At 40.6% G+C, this 20,108-nt stretch overlaps 1 protein-coding gene across 4 annotated transcripts in view; it reads left to right on the top strand.

Annotated features, from left to right (window-relative positions):
* The window catches only part of LOC100744401 (RNA pseudouridylate synthase domain-containing protein 2-like), a 181,859-nt gene that overhangs the window by 31,798 nt on the left and 129,953 nt on the right, over window positions 1–20,108 (top strand). For 2 of the 4 annotated variants that reach the window (XR_004460857.1, XM_033318431.1), the window contains exon 1: window positions 7,031–7,765. The exons of 1 other annotated variant lie outside the window; for it this stretch is intronic. Coding sequence is in view for 2 of the 3 variants with exons in the window: in XM_033318431.1 (XP_033174322.1) it covers window positions 7,616–7,765 (150 nt within the window). In the remaining variant the exon portion in view is untranslated. Of the gene's footprint in view, window positions 1–7,030; window positions 7,766–20,108 lie in introns of those variants that run through there. One more of the 4 variants, XM_012394635.3, reaches the window with a different exon arrangement.

The following is a 20,108-nucleotide window of genomic DNA, read 5'->3' as shown; positions in this document are numbered from 1 at the left end:
TGCACGTTGTATCGTGCAACGGGAGGATTTTGCCAGGTTTTACGCGAAATCTGCTCGAGCGCTTGGTGGCGGAGGTGGACGCATGGGTGGCAGAAAATCGACAAATTGTTTCGGAGCGAATGGTTCACCGGTGGCCGGTTAGAAAGTGGGAAGAGCATTCTTCGACGAGACATTTTAATTATACCTCGTTACTCAACGAAAGTAAAAGTCTGGCGATGTGCAGGATCGCGAGCGTGCAGAATAAATCGTGTAAAGCGTCGTTCGCTTAGAACGTTTCTTTTTCTTTCTATCCTCTTCCGTTGAAAACAGATTTATCGTCGTGTCACCTATACTATCGACGAGGTAACAATTTTGGATTCGTGATCTCTACTACGCGTGATTTCTCACTTCGATTTTATGATTTTTCGTTTTAATTTCATCGAGATCTTTCATCGAGGAACATGAAAAGTCGCGAATCGTAACCCAGTAAAGAATATGCAATGGTCTTGCAGTTCCAAACATCGTCAAATAAGTACAGGGATGCGACCGATAAAGATACAACGCAGAGCACATTTATTACCGGGACAATTCTAGTGGGCGGAATCGAGCCATTAATTTCGAGTTATCCGCTACCGTGAGTCTCGTTGCACGCGGAGGAACTCGCAAAGAACAGCGTTCGGCGCGAATCTTCCACGAACGAGTGTACAAATATCGCGCGAGCAAATAGCCAGGGGCATAGCTCTTTGTCGGCAACGAGATACGCGGTGGCTGTATGTGTTTCACCCCGAGTTCATCGTTCCTCGTCCACGCGTGTAAACGAACGGTCATGCTTTATACCTTTATCTTTTTAATCTGAAATCGTTAACAATAGAAATCACAACGGTTACGATCCAAATTAAAAAGATTATAAATATGTCGGAGATGTAGAGATAACGGGCCTTTCTTTTGGAATTTTGGGAAGATACCCAATACTTTGGTCTAAACTGTTCGTTATAGCTGTTCATTATAGTATTATAACAGTGGGCTTGGGGTCGAGGTGACACAACTGGTCACCGAACGTAACCACGGTCACGGGACGTACGTTTTACTTAACAGTAGAAGTACCAATATCGAGGGACACACGCTGTATTAACAAACAAGCCCCGAGGCAGGAGCAATGACGGCTCTACGCGGGTCTGCCTAGTAACGGCGCCTGGAATTTTGTCGATAACCCCGATCAATACGCAATTGACAAGTGTGATCGTGTCAGTCTTTTATTCTTATGATCACCTTGGAGACTTTACACACAACGTCTGGTCAGTCGGTCAGAAAGATACCGTACGTCACAGCTAACGTCACTTTGAGTTTCTAAACATATCCAATTGTACAGAGAGTTATCCCGTTGACCGTGGATTCGTTTGAACCTAAGAACATTGCCTTTACTTTAAGAGTGTCTAACAATCACGTTTAATTGTTACACCCAGTTAAATCAACACTTGTATATAACATTGTAAATATAAACCTCTTTGAACAACTACGATGGCTAGTCCTAATGAAGATACGCAACGCGCCCCTAAAACCAGCGCCAACCCGACAAACCCGACAAATATATAACACGAATATACGATTAGACGAGAATCAATATGGTAGTTTAAATGATTTTTTCAAAAATAATCGTATACATGATCGACATTCTTTGGTACCACGACAAAATCGTAACAGTTTCATTCTAAAAATTTCAAAATTTTCTTGCCAATTTTTATAAACCTGAAATAACGAAACTAGCTAGTTATTCACTGAAAAAATCGATTCAATTATATATATGACATTTCATATTTCGTTATACTTGATTCATTTCCGCTTATTAGCCAAGAAATTGGGCTTGGTAACGTAGGTCACGACATACTATACGCTATCTTTATCTCGTACTGTTACCGAACTTGCCTAACACAATTATTTTCTTTGCTTTTGATTCTACAGTATATTTCATTATAAGTTTCGGTACATGTACTCGTTACATATTTAGATCAAATATTTAGACATTAAATACGAAAGTTGCGTTAACGCAACATTTAGTTTTCATTTTTTTAGTGGCTATAAAAAGGAAATTTCAGAGATCGCCTCGATATGTTCTTCGTTTCTATCTCTTTCATTTAGATTCCAGGATTATATGAAATTTAAACAAATTGCAGTATCTGTGACATGATAAATTAATATATGGCCCTTAAAGAATTAAAGGATAGAACCGTATTTTTAATTGTATCAATATAAATCTAAATTAGCATAAACATCCGCAGTTTAGTTATGCATGAACGATCCGATCGAGGAAATTCAAGGTTCGCGCGCGCGTTGTTCCGTATCGAGCGACGTTATGTCGCGTTACGTGGCGCGTTACGCAAAAACTCGCGTGACGAGGCCTCGTGTCAATGACTGGAAATCTCGTGCGTTGATAGCGTGCGTGTCTCTCTGCATATCCTTTGGTTCTTTTATAATAAACCGGCACCGCTCCACTTCGTATCGACTAGCGTGTTCTCCTGCATCTTTTGCTTCTTCGAATTAGTTTTGTACGAGCGTAACTTTAATTTCCGTGTCCTCTGTGGTTGCGTGATGCTATTACGCTTGAGTCTTCAAATTTTTATTTTGGCATGTACAGCGTTGCGGGTTAATTTAGCAGATGATTACTTGTGACATGAGAGAAGCAGGTACTTCACGTCGTGGACACGTAATAGTATATGGTGTTTATTACACGGTAATTTTCATTTTTAGAAAATGATTTCATTGATATGACAGAGTTAATATAGTTTTCAATTCGCAAGATAAGGGTATCAATTGGATTATTCATTTCTTGGAAATTCTAGCTCGATGATATAGCAGAAAAAGCGTTTCAGTGATAAAAAGAGCTAATGCAAAGTGCAAAAAAGCGTGAAAAAGATTTGATTAGAAAAAATAGCGTAAAAAGATTTCTGAGAATGAAGCAAGAACCGTCGTAATATGAAAAAGGAAGGAACATAAAAAGTAAAGACAGTGACATTGATGATTCCAGGAAGTTCTTAAACGAATACGATCTTCGCGAGCACGATCAAATTCCTGGAATATCCTAGAATCCTAAGAGACATCACAGAACTCTGAAATTGACTAGTTTTAACCAGCTTGGAATTACATAAGCTCGTCGATGCAAAAATATGACGTTATACGATCGAGTACCTGTACCTTACGATAGTGGAGTAAGATAATAATCGGTTGTCAGCGTAGACCAAGCGTCCAGTTGCAATTTTGAAAATCCTTTCACCGGTGTGTCAAAGCAGTCAAAGCGCGACCTTCGCGAGACTTCAAACAGAAAGAAAAACTGCTTTTGTTCTCGAGCTACAGGTTTCAGTCGCGTATTCTTTTGTAATTTCGAGCGATGCAATCATCCTTATTAATCAGTTGTTCGTTAAAATTAAATGCGCTCGTTTAAAATAATCCGATACAAGGAACATTAACGTGTTCGTATTTTATAGCGATATCGAGAGAGATATACGTTTATCTGATCGCTACTGCGTTACTCGGTTCATTGATTCGAAAATTTCTTTACATGATTAACGCAACGTGCTCGTTAGCTTCCGTGAAACATGTCGCGGTGAATCTCATTGCACAATCCGCAGACTTGTTCGAAATTGGTTCTTTTATTTAGTAAAATCGAGGACTTCGAAAGAGGAACTAGTGTCAAATATTCAGTCTAATATTGCAATTTATACACAGGATTTTCTATGTATATATACATATATATTCAAGATCGAGTGACTTACAGTCGCTAAAAGCAAACGTGGATAAGAAAGAATCGAATGAAAAACGAGTAACCCCTGTGCGACGATCAATCCCCATGAACGCGATACATATCGCGTACAAAGCAGAGAGTCGAGAGGAAGCCCTCCATTTCAGGGGGCAGCCGAAGAAATCCTATCAGCCGAAAGAGACGCTGAGAATCTAATTTTTCCACGAAACGAAGAACTTTCGAATAACTTTGAACACAGTGTGTGACATATACATGGAATACACATTTTTATGAACAATTACGAATCGGTGATATCTGTCGCTTTATACTTCTAATGTCAATCCTTTACTCAATTTTGGTAATTTTACAAAATTCTAAATAACTATTTCATTTGAAGATTTTTTTTTTTAAAGATTCACCATACTTTATTACGCGTTGTTCGCTTTCCATTCGAAACGAATTGTATCGTATCTGTAATACATTTGCAAAAGCTAAAATCAATTCAGCTAAAATTGATTTGTCTTTATTAACGTTTAATTCCGTGCTTATAAGAACTTTCGATTAAGAAGAAACTCGGTTAACAGGTTAAGTTCTTCTAAAGAAATTATAAAGGAAGGAATTAATCGCACATAAACAAATTTATCGCTCGTAACAAACGCGCTACACCTCTGTAGTTATCGTTACCTGGTTTCAGCCAGGTCGAAGCAAATGGCCGATGAAAATCGATTCGTTCGTCGGACTGACGTTTATTCTTTGTTCAAGAACGTCATGTTCGCGCGTGTTTGGTCTTTCCCTCGTTCCACTTGCAAAACGGAGACTCGTTGTGTCGTCGTGTTCCTCGCAGCCTGTATTTGTCATTGCCGCCCTGATTCTGATTTTTCTCGTTCGCGGTTCCACGAAAGCGTGATTTGCAGTTTGTCGAGTGCGCCTTTTCGTTTGGTTCGAACGGGCAACGATTGATAGCGATCATTGTTATAGGTGGACGTACGACAAACGCTCGGTGCTATTTTTTCAGTATAGGCGGAAAATACGTAGGCCGGACGACAAGTTATTTACTTCTTTCCTCTAATTTCTGTTCTAAGAGGTGATTTTCTTGAGAGATTATTAAAATTAAAAAATGCTACATAGGGCGCTTTAATTAAATTTGAATTTGAATTTGAGGATTTGGAAGTCTATGGATTTGTTGTTAAATTAGACTTACCACGTTTGAGAATGATCGTGGATCAACGTCTGGAGTCCATGGTAGCGGAATTTATTCCAAGTTTGACATAGATTCTCAAATTTGACAGGGAATGCGCCGTGAAATATATCCAACTGGTCACCTCCGCGAGAGCAATGGGTCCGTGATCAGCAAGTGTAATGACGGTCGCATTAATATTAATATTCGAGCCGTTCGTCTCTGAGCGAATGCACGTTTGTTCATCAATATTTGCCTTAACGTACGGCACCGGGTGCACCTGCTGTTTACCGACGCCTGTCATTTCTCTTGGTTTTAATAACGTCGAACGACTCGTTTCGACAGCGCCCTATTTAAAAGCAAAGCAAGTAACGCGACATTAACGCAACGTGATCGAAATTTATCTGCGTTTATCCGAAACTTTACGAACTGCAACAGTTATATTTCAGGTTATGTTTCTTGCTTGTTGCTTTCGCGAAGTTTGCATGGAAAGTTTCCGATAGAGAATAGAGAACTTTGAATATTTCTACTCTTTTTTCGTCGACTTGAACATCGTATTTCCTGCAAATTTTTCTATACGTCTGTAGCTTCGTGGCGTGGGAACGATGGTTTACAAGTTTTCAGTTATAAAATATTAAATAATACGAAAGTGTGTTTAATAATAAAGTAGCCTCAGCGACAGATTCACGACATATTTTTATTCATTCGCTCTTCGAGAACTCTCTCTTATTTTTATTACGAACCTGGGATCTCTCTCAATGTCGTTCTTTAATAAGCAGAAAAGTGTTTTTGATGTTTTAAGAGGAACACTAATACGATATTCAAAACAAGGAATTAAGCGTGTTATGGACCATCGTCCCGTCATTCTCCTATCAATATCTTTACAACGCGTTCTTTTTTCCTCCCGGATATATGCGTCTCTTTCGCAATTATCCTTCGATATCGCTTAAAATGCAATAATTCAGCGGAAATTGCTGTACGCGTATCTTATCGGCGTTGTAACGACGAGAATACTTTTTAACGTTCGTCACTGACCAGCAGTGAAGCGGAGTTACTGTACGTATGTCGCATGAATATTTCGAGGAATCGCGCTTTTTCATTGATGGCGTTTTAACCGAGCTTGTTTGCGGAAATTCGGCGGTCTCGGGGAAGGCCACCGTTTATAAATATGTGATTCGTTAAGGGAGAATCGGGGCAATATGGGATCTCGTTTGATAGTCTACGAGTATGCTCCGTCTGCTGAAGTTAGATACAGTTATATTCCCAGGTGTATGTCCAATTTTAGGTAGCACCTGTGTCGGTCGGTAATTATATTTAATGAGAATGTAAATAATTCCGGTCAAATCTCTGCCAACTTTCCAACGAGTCGATGAAATTGCCGTGTAATTTAATCGGTGGCGACTATTCCCGATCGTGGGCTTTATTTTAATGCCGAAATAATTCCAGACCCGGTGTTCGTGCTGGAATTCGTGGGATCTTCCCTAAATTCGCAGATGGAAATTAGAAAAGGATTACACTTTTTTAATATACGTTTTACGGACTATAGGTTTTCGATGACATCACGGAGTATAAATCGTTTACAAAGTTTACTTGTAGAATTGTACTCTTCTCTTTTTTTTCAACCAAACATTTTACTCTTACGTAAGGAAACCTATTACCACCAGTAATTTGTTGTAATCTCTAACTAGCGTAACGTTGGTAATAATTGTCCGAGATAACTTTGTTTTTTATCGTGAAACTGTCAAAGATAGACACACCTCGTTTTACACGAGTCAAGTCGACGATATCGACAAATCTTATTTACACTTTTACAAAAGCAAGCTCGATGTATTTTTTATTAGTGTCACCGCTAGTAGCAAGAAGCGGCATAATATTCGCGAAGCGTCTAAACGACGAGAGTACATGAATAACGGTGACTCGACCAGAGGGCTAAGGGTGCGTAAGAGTCGAAAGACGACAGACAATGGGGTGGAAAAGGAAAAATAGAGGGAGCGAAGGATGGAAAAGTCAAAGGTAGGAAACGGTCGTGCGGGTATCGGTGGAAAATGGGGTGGGCAGGGGGTGTGGTGCGAGCGTCTGGCGGCCTAGAAGCAGCTCGAACGAGGTGGTGGGGGTCGACGCGGCCATGTGCTCGAGCGTCGACGCTCGATCGGTGATCAGTCGTTGCCGCGCGCTCACCGAGTGAACGTTCGGTGTGTACGTATTAACCAAACGTCGTCTATTACTCCGTTTCATCGTGATCGACGATCGAACCTGACGAGGGACAAAATAAACGAAACCACTGATCAACCGACCATTGTCCGAAACTAAAAATACAAGAAAATAAAAAGAAAGATCGAACAGAGAGAATTTATCTGAACGAAATTTGTCGTTCTACGATGACGTCAGTGCACCCTAACGATAGCTCGTCACGCGTGTGATCAAGCAATTAAATCCTGAAATAGGGGATCGAGGATAAAATCGCGCGAAAAATCGGCCATCCCCGAGTAATCGTGTTGGAAGATGCCAAGGTGATCCTGTTGCTTGCCTCGATCGTTTCGTCACACGTTTCCTTGAGGCTGTTCGACCTATAAATCGTAAATCGTAAATCGTAAAGAAGGAAAAACGCGTTAGCCGTGGAGTACGCCCCGTGATCGTGTGGTAAATCGTTTATTTCTGTTCCGCGAACGCATCCTGGCGCGTTGTTCTCGCCATACAGTGGAATCGTTGACGATTGTGCCGCGATCATGCACCACACGGCGCCCTGGTACCTACCCTGGGGCCTGAAGCTGGTGCCTCTGCCGATCCCGCCTGGACACCCCGCTTCTGGCATCCCGAATCCTGGATTGCACCTGCTCGCCCCGTTGCCAGGCATCTACGCCCCTGAACCGAGAAAGGTAGGATAGATTCTTCGTTGTACTTGTCTCCGTGTTTCAACTTTTGCTATATCGATCCGGTGAATTTCCGTCGGCGAATCGACGTATTCATTGTTCCGATTACACGAGCGAATTACTAATTACGATATCTTGTTTCGTGGATTTTCATAGATTTCTATTTAAGGGTACAGTGATATTTCATTTCTTAACGCGCAATGGAGTAATTTTTGTGCGTGTCGTTTCTTGAAAACAAATTTACGATTAAAAGTTTTATCCGCCTTATCTTAATGAACATCGAAGAAGACGATTGTCACAGACTTCTTATCTACCGAAACGTTAATTACCAATTAATTAAATTTCTACCGATGGAATTTGTATCTCGTAATATAAGATATTAGTCAAACGAAAAGTCACAGACGATAGAATGTGAATCAATGAATCATCGTACGAATTTTCTATACATATTCCATAAACGAAATTATGTCCTAGCTTTGTTTATTATGATCGCGTGAACGAGTAGGCTTAATACGCTATAATACGCGACACCCGCTTTCGGCGAAGCCTTCCTTTGTCACGAGCGTTTGTTGATGGCCAGATTAGGAGGATAATGTTATTGGTCTCGGTCGGAATGACCCCCTAAGGGTATAACGCGAAAACAATTCTCGGAAGAGGCTGACGGGTGGACGCGAGAGATATTAACGCGCTGATAACGATGTATATACATTAGTTTAAACGGGAATAACGATATCAGGTAGAATAATGCGATTACTTTAGCTCAGGTAGTCCAGATAGCACGCGCTTTCGTTACAAATGACCACGCGAAAAAACACTACCGCGAATACCTAACGTTAGCATCTTATTAGCTTTATATTTGCTTATTGTCCACGGCACGAGGCGGTTCCGTCGTAGAAAAAAATCTTGCTCCGACGCGATGTTTATCCGAACGAAACATTGGCATTGTGTTGCTCGAATCACCAGCTCTGTTTGCTCTGATTAAAAAATCTGCTTTCGTCGGTCCTTTCACGGTGCCTCGCTTATTGTGCCCATTTCGTTGCTATTAATTATAATCCAGCCGCGATTTTGACACCGAGACGTTGTGTAAACGAGCATCGGCTCGTTAACTAAGTTAACGCAACGTTGAATGCGCTCGCGCGCTTCTTTCGCGTATCATTTTATCGAGTTATATAATCGGTGCTTCTCTTTACCTAACGAATTCGGAGAATTTCGTTTCTAAACGTCTCTTCGAGGCGAACGTCCTCGCGAAGAAGGTTTCATCTTAAAACCATTTAAATCCGAACGTTAATTATCGCCGATCCCCGACCGTTGTATCTTATTCGTCGTCGCAATTGAAGGAACTTGCCCGCCGCTGATGCATATTTTACCGATCGCGAGAACGATTCTGCTTCGTCGCGGGGATAAATGCATTTTTTAACGAATGCACCGATCCGAGAAGCTGCAGATCTGTTTTTGAAGCTGAAACTTCGTTGGCGTTAATTATCGTCGTCCGGGAAAATTTTCACGGTGAGAATTAGTCTCCGTCAATTACGCAGATTCTTCTCTCGCTTTTTTGTGCATTCACGCGGTCATACGACGCTGTCTCGCATTGCTTACAAATATTGTCGATAAAAAATTCGAAATCATTCTCCTAATCGAGAGGAAAGACACATTTTTCTATTAACTTTGAATTTATCACTCGGTGAATATGAACTTTGTTTCGCGTTAGCCCCGTACGTGTACAACTTTTCGCATTTTTAACGATTCCAACGATTTGAAAAACTAGACAGCCGTTTTTTTTTTGGCTAGAACTTGGTCTACGTTAACTGTTGTTTTTTTTTTATATAATTATGGAAATTGTAAAGATTTTTTTTTTGCCTTGTTTACCGCGAGTTCTGTAAGTTAGAGTGCTCGTATGTTTCGAAATAATTGATTCGTATATTCTTTCACGTTACTTGTATACGATATCGATCAAAAATGTGGAATAACTTTCCGAGGAAATAACCAAATATTTTTTCGTAGGCACAAAGTGGATCGTTTATGTCGAAGCCTAATTTTTGTCTTTGCTATTTTAATCTTTTCAAAAATCCGAATAAATTTTAAAATAGATACTTATGTGTTACATTGTATGTAGCTACTGGCTTTTACAGTCAAATATTTGGAACTTCCAATAAAAATAAAGAATCTTCGAAGAAATAAAAATGTCGAAACTTTGTTTAAACTATCAACGATCTACTTTCAGCTTGTGTATACCGATAAAACTTTTTATCAAAAAATGTTCTAAAATAACAAAATTCAAGCTAACTCGAAAGAAATGATTTCCAAATTATTCCTCGATATAGGTATATAAACGCAATACAAACGCGTATACGTAGTTACGTACGATACAGCCTTTCGTTGATTCTCGATAATCGTGCTAAGTATTATGCACCGGTACTCGAAAGTTGCCAAGGATGCGGAAAACAAATAGACGCTTAGGAATCGGCTATAGTTCGCGTTATTCCGGTCGCTGTTGCTGCTCTGCTTACAACAGAACGTACGTTTTATGGAGTTAGATTGGTGTGCGCGCATTTTATGAAATACAATGAGTCATAGATTTGTTGGAATATCAATTTATACGGCTTTTGTAGCGTTGTTCCTGGTGCTGGAGGAAAGACATTCGCGTTGTATTGAATTTCAAACGTATTAGAATGTTTTGTATTCGTCCGAGAATCGCTCGGTCTCGAACAAAATGTATTTTTCCATATCTCGTTCGCATTTCAAATGTTCGTTAACGTCAGAAAGATACAATTGGAACGAAAATGACGAGAAGCAGAGAGAAAATGTATTATTTGTAACGTTGACTAGAATTCGTACGCGAGGTAGAGGAATCTGTGACTCGTTGCACGAAACTGAACCGTCGCGTGGCCGCGTTGTTTATTTCAATGGAACACCAGTCGAATCGTTGGCGGTTTCGCCATTTGCGGTCTAGCTGTTGGCGGTCGCGGCTGAAATTTGTGTTATTAACAATTAAGGCGTCCGAATATCGGATGCTCGTGTGAAACGGGAAACGTCGCGCGAAACGATAGATAAAATCGATATAACTTAACACGTTAGTCGATGACGAAAACCATTGTTTACGAACGTTCGTTTCATCTGACGTTTGAAAACCACCATCGGAAACGATGGAGTTTCGAGCACATTTTATTCGACCATGCGTGACAACCGATCCTTTCCACGTTGTGAACGATATTAATAAAATGGATTTCATATGAAATATGACGCGTGATTTCACTTCGCGTAAATTATTCTGACATTATTTTATCACCGTTCTTCGATCTTCAAATTTTGCAAATACTTGTACGGATTTATGGTTTCTGCACACGACGTGGTAAGAAACGCTTCCGATATCACGTGAAATATGTGACTGAGACGACGCGTAAGGTGTGCAGGAACACGTGTGTCGCATGTTCCAGCACTTATCAACGAAGAACGAACCTCCGTGCCGTTTTGGTCTTGTCGGCTATCGAACCGTAGGCCGTTATTATCAGCAAGAAACGAAGCTCTATATCGTAGCTTTTTTATTTAGATATTCCATATTTTTTGTATATAATTTCTGACAAAAGTAAATTACGCGTATCCTCCTTGTTAGACAGTTCGTAGCGAGATTTAGCAACAGTTCGAACTTGAGTGATATAAGGTATTACATGTTTCAGTTTAAAGTTGATAGAATATCTGATCCCAGTTATAGCCAGAGGCAAAGAATTAACAATAGAGAAACGTTTCACGTTTCTTAAATATAACTTAAAATGCAATTGAAATATTCACCTTTCGACTGACGCACGATAATATTCGTCGGATACATGGAAAATTTGCCCAAACAAAGTACCATATAAGCATGTACGTGTCTCTTGGATCGTGACCAAGGAACGAAGGGTTTGGAATTCAATTTGGAATAGAATATGCCGGCTATATCAGGGCTGTTTTTCATGCTCACGAAACACGTTTGACTCGGTTATTCCTAAGTGATAACTTAGTAATCACTTTGACCTTGCGAATGCGGGTTAATATCGAATACAGCTTCGGATAAAACAGGGTCTATACGAACCGTTCGCCCGTCGAAAACTCTTTAGTTCGACAACGTTCACGTGTAAGCAGTTGAGAAACTTTTATTCCCTGTCACGTAGAGCAGCATTCGCAAAACTCGACGAGTTGGTCATGACTCACGAACGTGGCTGACGTGTTCCTCGTTTGCTTTAATTTCTCTTTCAATCGTCTTATTAATGTAACCACGCGATAAAAGATATAGAGAAAGAGGGCACGAAGAAAGAGAGGGAACCTGTTCGAATTTGGACGACGATCGCAAAATCTTCCGTTTTTCAACGACCATAATGGTTTAAAGATCCTATTGGAATCGCTCGAAATTGGCAGTCTTCGAAGTGCAAACACGCGTCGGTGTGATCGTGTTTCAGATTTGGACGAAAGTCGTCGCAAATAGAAATAGCACTGTTTTACGACAATAATATCTCGAATTTACGAATTCTCCAGTTTTTCAATTTTCAGTTTAAAATTCTCAAATATTCGATCATTAGAATATCCTAATATTTAATTTTTAGATTTTTTCAACATTTCAATTTTCGAATGTTCAAACATTTAAATATTCAAACTTTCAAGCAACCTTCGAACCGAGCCTCGCGGTCGTAGCAATTTCAGAAAACATTGACTCGAGGCGGAAACACGTGTCGTTAGGATCGTGTTTCGAATTTTCAATGAAATTCACCGCAAATACAAATTGCACGGATTTACAATGTCCAAGACCGTGGTCATTATTATTAGAGTAATTTATAAATAGCAAAGAACGGCTAACGTTGCAGTTCTGCTCCGCTAATTTCGACGTTTGAATATACGTATACTACGGTGTCAAAACTCCTTGTCGTTCATAATTTTCGTTGTGCGGTCACTGCAACGATCGTTGTGTCGTTACAAAGGTTCGTAAGACCGTGATATTTAAGACCGACATTTTTCAACGCTAAGTCTACCAAATCCATCGAAATAACTGCGTTCAAAATCGTTTTTGCGATTACGAAAATATCCTGGCGCCTTTAATAAAATTATTACATATATTCCTGCTCGATAATTTTACGAAAATTCCCAATATTATTAGTCGATAAATTGTCGTGCAAGATAGTAGCGATAACGATATCAACAAATTTATTAAAAACGGACTCGATCGATTTGACTTGCAAGGGGCTCGCGTCCATTTCGCTGCTTTAAATCGCCTTCTATAATCGGACAAGATACAAAGAGAAGAAAACCTGGCACGTGATATCGAACGTCTTCGAAAGTCGCTCGATCATTATTCAAATTCGACGTGAACGTGGAAAAAAGGCAACGGTGTTCGACGATTCCCGCGCAGTCATTCTTAAAATCCATCAATGGCGGTGAAATGGGTTCGTTCACCCGAGCTTGTTAAAGCGAACGATGCAAAAAGCGTGGAGGAAGAGCGGACACTTAGTGGAAGTTCGAATCGAGCAAGTGGCGACCCGAGTAGATGGGGTCGAAGCGCGCGTCGTAAACGTCCGCTGGCTGCATACCTATAATTTGACGAGCACTTTGCCATCACTTTACCATCGTTTTGCCGCTTTTCAGCCGGTTTTACGCGTCGCGGGGCTCACCTTTGCAGAGACACTGCATTACCGTAATTCGTGAAATATGAAATTCACGAATTTACGGGGGAAGAAATTGCGCGAAAATCGTATCGATCCGTGCAATGTCGTAAAGGGCAATCTGCTTCTGAATAATTTTCCAGACGAAATATCGTTCGGAATTTTATCGACTGCTAGTCGTTTCCAAATTTTTCTCAATTTTTAAGTTTGATAATGACCGAGAGAAACTTGACTTGAAAATTAAAGAACTTGGACAATTGGAAAGTATTGTAGTTGCTGCTACTTCGGACTTCTCCGCAACTTGGTTCAAAGGATCCTTGTCTTTACGATTCGAAGGTTGTTGTTGGACCTCCTCAACAATTCGCATCGAAGTCGTAGAACAACTGTGAAAGCAAAACTAGGTTGTTGAAAATCGCTGATAATTTTTTGCGTAAGTAATTAAGTAAATAATCATTTTGTGGAATGTTCGATAGTACAATAGATACGCAAGAAGACATTCAATTTTGCGACCAATTGCAAGCACGATTTTGGCAACACGAAATTGATCATTGAATTTCATAATCGTTTATCTTATTTTTTGCCTCTGATCTTCGTACGTACGTAGTCTAAGTATACCAAGCGTTATTTCGAATCTTGTATAACAAGCGTTTATTTTCTTTACATCTGGAGGTAACACTGAAACTCGTTGTTCCACACAAGAGCGAAATAATTTAAACGCAGGCTTTTACCCGTGGCTTCGCGAACATTTCTAGCTTCTACCGTCTTAATTTCCCCCTCCCTTTGTCAGTCTGGTTGCTCTAGTTTCGTAGAGCTTAAAACGTTAATGGGTTGCGAGAGAGAACGTTGTGCGTTTCGTGATCGAGATCGATTTTATCGGTCGTGTAAGTCTTCTTTTAGAGGCACATAGATCCGGGATCTTGGACAAACTTTTGCGTTTGAAACGACCACCGACCGTATCGTTACTCGTATATATCTTGTGCGTGTCCCTACCAGCGTTTCCTTTTTCCCTGCTTTTATGGACAAACCTTTATTTATGTGCGTGTATTAACTGGATATGCAATGTCCGTGAAAATCGAGGTAACGTATACTACGTGCAACAGTTTACGAGCAGATAGGTGTGTCTCTGTTGCTTTGGTCGTTTCATGCATTGGTATCTTTCCGCTGAAAGATACGCGCGCTCTTCGTGTCTTAATTCCCTCACGGTGCCATTGGACTTCCTCCCTATTCTGCAGAAGATATATAGCGTCCCGTAACTGGTACAGTCGAGAACAGGATGATTTTACAGAGCGAAAGTAATTTGGAATAAAATTTGTTCGTAGAGACTCTGCGGCGGAGAAAATTGATGGATGCGTGTGATTTAACTGTGATCGATTCTGATTTATGAACTAATTTTTTATTTATTAGCACGTTCACGTCCAACGAAATAAACGCTAATCGAGTCGTTGCAGGGAAAGAAGAAATTCTGACACAATATAGTGAAAAATCCTGCTTATTTGTCCCTTAGTGCCAAAAATCCAACGATTTGTAGTACGAGACCTTTCTTTTTTATCCCGGAACGCTAAGAATGGAACAATGTTCCTCGATTCATTGTTCTGACACTAAAAAAAGTGAAATGTTTCCTATTCTTACTTAAGATTATTTTATACCATATTTATTATTGATTCGTAATAAACGCAGATTGAAATAAACATCGTATAGTTTGTTACATCGTAAGATACTTTGTAAATCTTTCAAATATGAAAGTACAATGCGAAACATGCGTCGAAATGAGTATGCGGTTAAGGTAGTTGGGGTGCTGTCAAATAGGAAAGTTCAGTGCGGCTATTCGATCGAAATCCCCACGGGACATTGTTGCCCGTATCGCGAAAGAAACACCAAAACCCTCAAAAAAAGCCGACGTAGCGAACGTGTCAAGAGCCAATATTTCTTTGCAACGTTTATTTTGGGATTCCTCTCGATCGTACGTATATTATTAGATTCTACATAATCGAAGAAACGATAGCTATATAATTGATCAAATAAATCAATAGCATCATAGAAAACTGACGTTACGTTTTCACCAACTCGATAAAATTTCGCTGAAAGAGCCAAGGAGAGGTATCCTCGCTTTTTATACCATCTCCGTGGTTGCATTGTATTCGCGAGCGCATGTTGAATCTTCGTAATTTATTCGTTCACCGGATGCGTCTGCATCGTTTTTTCCTAAAGTTACGTTCGAGAAGGATGTGTTGAATTTAATATGTAAAACACGGTGTATTTGCAATGTATGGTCTCGGGACCATAGAATCGAAAACAGACGCGCGTCGATAAGAAAAATACGCGAATTTACGTTTACGTGTAGAAATCGAAGACGTTTCTTCTCTGCCCGAGAGAACAAACAACGAGCAAAGAAACTCGCGAATGGTCGCATGTAGATAGTTAATTTTCCTGACATGCTGTAAATTTCGGCGAATTAAACGGGAGCTGCGTGGCACGTGAAAAATCGCGAATCAGAAATGTACGGCGAAGAAACGCGAAATGTCAACGATTACCGCGTTTGTCTTTGTCGTCGCGGTGCAAATTAACCCGCCAGATGAGCGCTGCGTCTAGCGACTGATATATATTTAAGTGCGTTTGTCACAGACTAATCTAGGCTTTTTGTCACACTTCCATGTATTGTCCGAGAGACAATTTAGATTGTGTTCGAGTTCGAAACAGCTTTGGCGCTTCCCATATTAAGAGTTTGAATCCTCGAATTTCGTAACACGCTGATGGCCGGATTTAAGTATCTTCGAAATTTGAAATTCTTGCATTTCCATGATGAAAATAAGTGTGCTCGTGGGCCATGATCTCCAAATATTCAAATTTTTGAATCGTTAAGTCTTCGACGTTCCAAACGTTCGAACGTTCAAATTTTTAAGCGCTAAAATCTGCAAATTCTCGCATCTTCAAATTTTTAAATATTCGAATTTCCAAACTCACGATCGTTCGTATCTTCGAAATATCGATATTGTCGAGTCTTGAGATTAAATTCCCGGTCTCAAATTTGAGGAAATCTTAGATTGCTTTTCATTTACGGTCGTAGCTTCGATCGGTAATTCGAAAGTCGACTAACTCAAACTCATCGGTATTGATCAAACACGTCGTTCATGAAAATCTTGCAAGTCGATCGGGTTTCATTGACACGAGATTTCATCGATGGAATGTGGTTTACACGGACGTTCAATTAGTTCTGTGACGGAGCTGCGACGAGGCCCGGCTTCCTATTTTTCGTCGATATTCGCGCCGCAATCACTTTGTATCGCGTCACGGGCGTTTGATCTACGCGTGATCTATGTCTGTCCGTGCGAATTCTCGCCTCTCTTTGAACGTTTCTCGCCACAGGAGTGGGCAGTGGCTATTTTCGGACAGTGTAATTATCTTTGTACGATAACTCGATCGCCACTCGGTCCAACGTTCTTTCCGTGACGAACGAATAACTAAGCGCGACGAGAAAAAATGCAGATAGAGAGGAGAGGTTAGAAAGGGAGAGAGAGAGAGAGAGGAGCTTATGTAATCCGTAGACCTCCACATCGTTGACAGATGACAGAACTGTCTTTTTCGTTGCCAGAAGAACCGAGGTTATATCTATGTATATATTTATATACCGAATGCGTATGACGACCTCTTTCCACGATTTTCGGCCTGCGCCAACCGAGGCCGTGTTTCGATCGTCGCTTAACATTACGTGATCGAGAGAATTGGTCGATCGATCGAAGAAAATCGACCTTACGCGTACCTCACGTGTACGAAAGAAATTCTGCTTTATCGAAAACGTAGCGTCGTATGAAGAAAATGTTCTTCTGTATTTTATTTTATTTTCACGCAGAGTTCCCTTTGCCGATTGTACCATGATCACCGAGACATCTTGTATAACCGAATAATTTTGTGTCGTAGTAATCCGTTGAAACAGTTTTGTAACAGTTATTAATCGTTTTAGACATCGTTGAAGATTGAAATATGGAAATTTATGCGGTAGCTTATGGGTGCTTTGATGTATCGTTTCGAAGCTGGTAAGTAAATATACTCGTAGACCATTCGTCCAGGGATCGTGTCTTGGCTCGTTTACGACATTCAGTAGGTTGCCTGGTTATCAACTAATTGACGACAACACATCATATCGGCAACGCAACTGGTTTCTTATAAGATGCTTGTTTACCTTTTCGAATTATCTTACAAACGTACCCACCATGCTATTATCTTAACAAGAATGGATCTTGTTCAACTCGGAGCATTAGCTTAATTGCCGCTCTCTTCGTTCGATTTGCAATTTCAATCGTCTTTGCGAACCTTCGCTTTATTTCTCCTAATTCCCTGCAATCTAATTTCTCGACATCCATAATTAACTTTAATCCTTCGCGCTCCAACTTGCTGTTATATCTTAAGAACGCCTCTAAGGCACGCTAGTAATAATTAATCCGCGGATCTGTGTGCGTTTGTGGGAAATTTAAAGATGCAAGATCTATGGATTTTTCATCGAATTACGACACGATGGAAATTATCACCGCAGACTGTGGATTCTTAGGCAATTATAGGAAATCTATGGATGGAAAAATGCGCAGAATGTGCACGATGTATCCAAAATATAATACTCGTTATAATATTTCACTAATGAAACAATTGTCTATCCAGATTTCGTTCTTTTAGTCGTATGCATAAAAATTTGAATTTGCCTGTAAATATTCGTAGTCACACTTGTCACGCTTTGTACACGCGCAACACGCTAAGACAAAGTGGATATTACAAGAAAATCTAGCCGAGAGAAAATCACGGTGCAGAATTCGATCTATCGGAGAATCTTCGCGTATTACGTCGTGATCGGTGCGAGAACAACAAGACGTGGACGTTATCTCAAAGAAAACCTATCAAGCGCATCTATTCCAGCACTATTTCTTTTAACAGCCTCTGAACGCCTCTTTCTTTTACCTTTCTACTTCTTCCGCTTCTCTATTTCATCTTTGATTTTCCGCTGCTTTATCTTTGCCTATCTTTGCTTTTATCCTTACTTTCTCCTTGCCTTTTCCAGTCGTCCGACGTTGCTTTCGTGCTTGGAGCAAAGTTAGTCGCTCTCCTCCTGGCGGCTGAGTTTCACTCGGTTCAACTACGTTGGCTTGGGTAGGAATGCAAACTCGGAGAGACGCAGCAGGCGAGATCGTACTAGCGTGGAAAATAGGAAATACGCAACGGAACAGTTAGACCTTGGCTTCCACGTGTACTCTCTCGTTACTTCCGGCTGTCGTCGATCGACGTCGATGTGCTTTTAGGTAATGAAATTAATAAAGTTCACGGACGTTGGCAGATGTTGCGTTTGATCGGTTGCCAAACGGAGATTGGACGAAGCTGGCTGCTTCTCCCTGGATTTTTCTTTATTCCCTTTCTTCTTACGTCGCTTTTCTTACGTAAGATATTTATTTAACGTAACGGAGGCCCGGATACAGAGAAACTTACGGTATATATAGGGTATGCTGGTAAAACTGAGCAAGGGGCGATTCCTCGTAAAAAGAAATAAGTTCAAAATGTAGAATAAAGTTCTTGTTCTGGAGAAAAGCGATTTTGAAAATCTGCTCGCCACACGCGCGCTACATCCAATTTTCGACTATTTTGACATATTTATTATTACGTGACTAATTCAAGGAAAGAAGCAAGGGAAAGTAGAAGTAAAAGAGTAGGTGCGACGAAAAGGTTTCGGTTGGCCACGTCGAAAGCGATTTTCGCGATTTTCGGTGAATCGCAGAGGATAGAGATATTGGTCAAGAGCTTTCGAAGGTTGATGCACAGTGACATCAGAGTCAGAGAAAGATAACATTGTACGATAGGAAGTTAGAACCAGACAGCGCGAGAAATACTGGAAAACCTGTCGTATCCGACGGAAGTTATCCCAGCCGAGGAACCCGCGTGTTAGGCTGGCATTCGTTTGGCCCGGCTTTCGAATATCTGCCGTTCTGAATCATTTTTCATTCTTAACTTCGATATCCTCCTACGATATACGACGTCTCGCAAAATCTTCGAAATATACTCCGACACTTTCAGTCAGCTTCTTTTCGTTTTTTGACAAATTAGTACACAAATTATTTCTTCGAAATAATATCTTATATTTTCAATTATGTAATTAGGTTTAAGGAAATTTAAGAAATACAGTCACGATCGCGTAAACAAATCTTCTTTGTAATAGAAAGTGCGATGCTCGTGAACATGGCTGCACGTTAGCAACGTCGTTTAAATAATTGAATGGACGCTACATACGCGTCGCTATCAGCGAACGCATCGAACAAACAAAAGCTAACGTAATTACCAAATTGTATCCAAATGTTCTCTGCAACCGAAAATACGATACTGTATCGTTGCCTTGTATCTGGATACAAAAATCGATCGTCCCTTGCGCGAGAGCGTTCACTCTGATTAACTGTCTATCTGGCAGCTTGCTGTATCCAGGATCCAGAGTAGTATGAAATACGTTTGGTTTGTTGGCAAACGGTGTAGCCCTTTGCGGCGCGATTTCACCGCTTCGCGAACGAGACGAGAAGCGGGTGGAAAATACACGGTCGCGTCTTCGAACCCGGAGTACCAGGAAACGAGTTCGCGAATCGAGCCCTCGAAAGACATATTCCCAACGGTTGGAGGCCCGGCGTTCTGCCTGTCTGCGAAGACGAGACGTTTGAGTGACACGGTTCCGCAACTATGGTTCGGCCATATTGCGGCAGGCTCGC

The sequence above is a fragment of the Bombus impatiens genome, unplaced genomic scaffold (assembly GCF_000188095.3).
Source record: "Bombus impatiens unplaced genomic scaffold, BIMP_2.2 scf_0096, whole genome shotgun sequence".
In the NCBI taxonomy this organism is placed as follows: Eukaryota; Metazoa; Arthropoda; class Insecta; order Hymenoptera; family Apidae; genus Bombus; species Bombus impatiens.
The sequence above is the reverse complement of the archived record's forward strand: the minus strand, read 5'-3'. Positions and strand labels throughout refer to the sequence as shown.